Raw genomic sequence first — 4,063 nt, 5'->3', positions numbered from 1 at the left:
CTCCTTTAAACTAAACTGAAGCAAACCAAACCACGATAAACTTGGGAACCAAACTACACCGAACTTGTTTGATTGTTTCTTAAAAATGTGACCCAAATTTATTATTTTGGGAGAAAAGTTTTAGGACTCAAATTAATAAGTTATAAGTGGTTAACAAAAAATTTTAGGGGAAAAGTTTCAGACCTAAATTCATTGTTTTTGGCAATTTTATTTCAGACTTAAACATTTCGAACTAAAATGTAAAACGGAAAACTAATTCAACCCATACGTAAAACTAAAAAACCAAAGCCGATCTATTCTTAAAAATGAAAAACGAAATTTCAGTTTTGCAACCAAATCCAAGTATCCAAAAATTTCTATAGAGCACCCCCCCCCCCCCCCCCCCCCCAACTGCACCAAGCATCTCTTTCAATCTTCTGTTGCCTTTTAATCTTACATTACCAGAGTAAGGTCATTTTGTCTCTACAGCTCTTCTCTGCATTCATGCATTGTTGCTTTTAACTTTCAAGTAATTTATGTCTTCTATACATGTGATTTTGTTTTATGTTTAATTGAACCAAGTCCTGAATTTATGTTTTTTTTTTATTCGGTTTTGCTCTATTACATGTTCCATTTTTCGTACTTGATCAGTTCTAACTGTTTTTGTTATTCAGTTTTGCTGGAAGGTTTAGGTAACCCAACCAGCGAACGAGTAAAGCGACCTACGGGTCTGATTTTCAAAGCATTTATATTTTTTACGTTAACACCATAAAATTTTCACAAAACCTAACATTACAAGCTACAAAAGGGAGTTGAGTGTTATTTAACAGGTGCATTTACAAGTACGGGTTTTCTACAATTCGGGCATGCCCCACATACTCGAACCCACGGAAACAAGCAACAGGAATGGAACCTGTGTGCGCAAAGCAAACATACGATCTTATCACCATCCTGGAAACCTTCAAGGCAAATTGTACACTCCATTGACGCACTCGAGCTTTCGTCGTTTTTTCTACAACTTTCACTGCTGAAAGCCTCTGACTGTAAACACTTGAGATCATCCTCACTGAGTCCCAGTGGGCGGTTTCTTCTAGTCTCTTGCCAAGATTCAGATACGATTTCTGCCCTAGTATTGTTTCTGAGTTCCAACACGTTATGGGTAGAGAAGTCATTTTGATGAGTGGTGGATGATGACCTGCTGTTTTGCCTGTAAAGATTATTAATACCGAAACACTAATAATAATATTAACCAAGGTTATAATTAATCAAGTTGATACTTTCGGAGCTCATCTTGATTACTGAACTCATGTGAATATACTGACCTATTTCCAGAAACAGAGACGCCTCTGAGTCTTTCCACAAGTCTTTCTCTTGCAAGTAATACAGATCCAGGTAGTCTATCATTCGCAGTGCCGATGGATCTGTTATGTCTGTGTATGCTCCTGCGAGGACCATCTGAATTTATACCACTACCAGAGGGAGAGTGGCTATCACCTTCTTCAGGGCCGACCTGTTGATGTTCCTGAGTGTCACAAATCACAATCATCTTAGATTTGTTACAAGAGTCGGTCATCCTCACGTCGCTCACTATTCGGTAATCAAGTTTTAAGCTCCCAACAGTTAGAAATAATATTATCTTTAAGTTGAAGTTTACAACTTTTTTGTTTGTGGTTATTTTCATATTGGTTCACTAAGCACTCGTTTTCCTATCAAGACCAAGTTATCAACATTAAAGTCCAAATCATATCTATAAACGTTGGATGGAATGGAGAAGGGCAAACCCGATGCACCAGGATCCAACATGTGCGGGGTCTTGAGGGCACATCGGGCCAAGTTGGCCCGATGTACACATCCGTGCCCTACATTTAGGCTATAGGCTATTTCCAAAATTCAAAGCCATTACCTCCAAGTCAAATAGCAGCGTTGCTCCAAGGTTAGCCCCAAACCAAACTAAAATATAATATTAAATCAATCTCATGTTACCTACCTAACTAATTAGAAATTCTAGTATTAGCTCCTAGAAAACTTTTTAATAATTTAAATTCAATTAGAATAAGCACCAACATGCCAAAGTTCCTGTTTTATAATAGAGATGAATCTGAGTTGAAAGATTGTGGAGCGTATCAAAGTGAACTAGTGTAGTGAAATACAAAATTAAGATAAAAAAATAAAGTATTTATTTAAATGTAGAGTGAAGAAGACAAGTTATACCAAATGATGGAGGCGACGGCGGTGGATCTGACGGGAAGCAGGGACACAACCATCAAGACGGCTGCTGCTGCTGCTGCTGCTAAAGTTTTGTTGACGTATTGTGGAGCGGTGTTGATAAGAAGAAGAAGAAGAAGGTAGAGGGGAATCAATGGGACGAAGAGCAGAACGATATCTCCGGCTATGAAATAGCTCGGAAGCACTCGTCATCCACAACATGTACCTACCACTTCACTAACCAATTTCTCAAATCCTGAATTGGGGATGGATACATCTGTACTTGGATCACATACACGAATTACTTTCCACGTATTTCTATTTTCTTGAGATATTTTATTTCTTTTTGCATATTAAATGGGCCGTCGGCCTGGGTCCGGTTCTAGGCTGGGCTGAAAGTGAAACGTCTAACAATTCCGTAAAATAAAATTTCATTTCATTATTTATACATTTACTAGGTTTAAAGAAGTTCGCCGTGTTCGGCAAATTTATTTTGTTATTTAATCTGTATTTACATGTGTTTTGAAATTACTACGAGCGTATTGCGAACGGAACTGCTGACAAGAATTAAAAAAAATGTAGAAAAAAACACTAAAATATAACCGAAAGAAAATCAACCAAAAAAGTTGTATGGTAACGAAGTTGTTCGTATGAAACCCGTGGTCAGAGATGAGCAAATTGTTCTGGGTACCGGTACCGAATTTACCGAACCGAAAGATCTTAAGTACCAATTCGGTACCGACTTTTGGCGTTCCTGGTACCGGTTCACTACCGTTTTTTACCTTCATATACCCGTACCGTAACCGGTATTTTCGGTATCAGTACCGATTCTGTATCGGTTGGCACCGCGCTCATCCCTACCCCTGAAACTAAAAAAAATAAAATTAAAAGTTGAAGAAAATCAAAAAAAAAGTTGTACAATACCATTGTTCGTACAGTAACCGTGATCAGGGATGAGCAAATGGTACCGGGTAGCAACACTGAATTTCCCGAACCAAAAGATTTCCGATATCAATTCGGCACCAACTTTTGGCGTTTTCTATATTAGTTTCGGTTTTTACCTTCATGTACTGATACCGAACAGGACCATACCGGTATTTTCGATACCAGTACTGGTTCGATACCGGTTGACACGAACCTTATCCCAACCCCTGATATTAAAAAAAAAGATTAAATTTAAAAAGTAAAGAAAATAACTATTATTGTTCCATATATAACTTTGCAACTTTTTTGTGCATCATCACTTGCACATTGTGCTTTGGGTGTCTTTCAAAAAAAAAAAAGTTTATTTTTTACTTTTAACCTTAAAGTTTTTACCTTTTACAATTTTAACACTATATAATTTGTTTTTAAACTTTAACCCAAAACTTTTCATTATTTGTAATTTAACTTCACAACTTTTGTCACTTATACTTTTCATCTTTCGCAAATTTTCGTTTTACGTATAGTTCTAAATTTTTCGAGTTAATACGACGCAACGTGCATGTGTGGTTCAACGTTTTTACCTTTATTTTTTCATGTTTGACAGGTTCGTCGCAACACGCATATCCTAGGTCGAGTCAGTGTTGGTGGTCGATGACGGTTGTGTGACATTAGTACTATTTGACACCGTTTTACGCCCCGCCGCAACACGGGGTGTGCTTTGGGGGGTTTTCAAAGAAAAATGGTTATGCATATGGTTGTCGTAACGTTGGCTTTGGGGATTTTCCAAAAAAATGATTTTTTTTAATTTTCACCCAAAAGTATTTCATAAGTTACTTTTAACTCAAAACTATTTGTTTTTTTTTTTACTTTTAACCCAAAACTTTTTATCTTTTGCAATCTATCCTCATAACTTTTTTTTACTTTCAACTTTGGTCCTTTATAGTTTACATTTTCC

The 4,063-nt window shown here is 36.8% G+C and overlaps 1 protein-coding gene across 2 annotated transcripts; it reads right to left on the bottom strand.

Moving 5' to 3' along the window:
• Positions 1–713: 713 nt before the first annotated feature.
• On the bottom strand, positions 714–2,489 carry LOC110916289 (probable E3 ubiquitin-protein ligase RHY1A). Of its 2 annotated transcripts, none has more exons than XM_022161032.2 (3): positions 2,191–2,489; positions 1,302–1,501; positions 714–1,186 (listed from the first exon to the last, which is right to left on the bottom strand). In XM_022161032.2, the coding sequence occupies exons 1-3, from the start codon at positions 2,404–2,406 to the stop codon at positions 799–801; spliced, it is 804 nt and encodes a 267-aa protein (XP_022016724.1). In that variant the 5' UTR covers positions 2,407–2,489; the 3' UTR covers positions 714–798. The 2 variants fall into 2 exon arrangements, with proteins under 2 accessions (XP_022016724.1, XP_035841159.1); XM_035985266.1 differs by having other exon boundaries at positions 731–1,177.
• Between the last annotated feature and the right edge of the window lie 1,574 nt (positions 2,490–4,063).

The sequence above is a fragment of the Helianthus annuus genome, chromosome 16, assembly GCF_002127325.2.
Source record: "Helianthus annuus cultivar XRQ/B chromosome 16, HanXRQr2.0-SUNRISE, whole genome shotgun sequence".
Lineage (NCBI taxonomy): Eukaryota > Viridiplantae > Streptophyta > Magnoliopsida > Asterales > Asteraceae > Helianthus > Helianthus annuus.
The sequence above is the reverse complement of the archived record's forward strand: the minus strand, read 5'-3'. Positions and strand labels throughout refer to the sequence as shown.

Coding starts and splice junctions, on each gene's coding strand:
- LOC110916289 (XM_022161032.2), bottom strand. CDS start 2,406: ATGTTGTGGATGACGAGTGCTTCCGAGCTATTTCATAGCCGGAGATAT. Junction 1,502..2,190: donor GCCGTCGCCTCCATCATTTG/GTATAACTTGTC, acceptor TGTGACACTCAG/GAACATCAACAGGTCGGCCC. Junction 1,187..1,301: donor GTCTCTGTTTCTGGAAATAG/GTCAGTATATTC, acceptor TAATCTTTACAG/GCAAAACAGCAGGTCATCAT.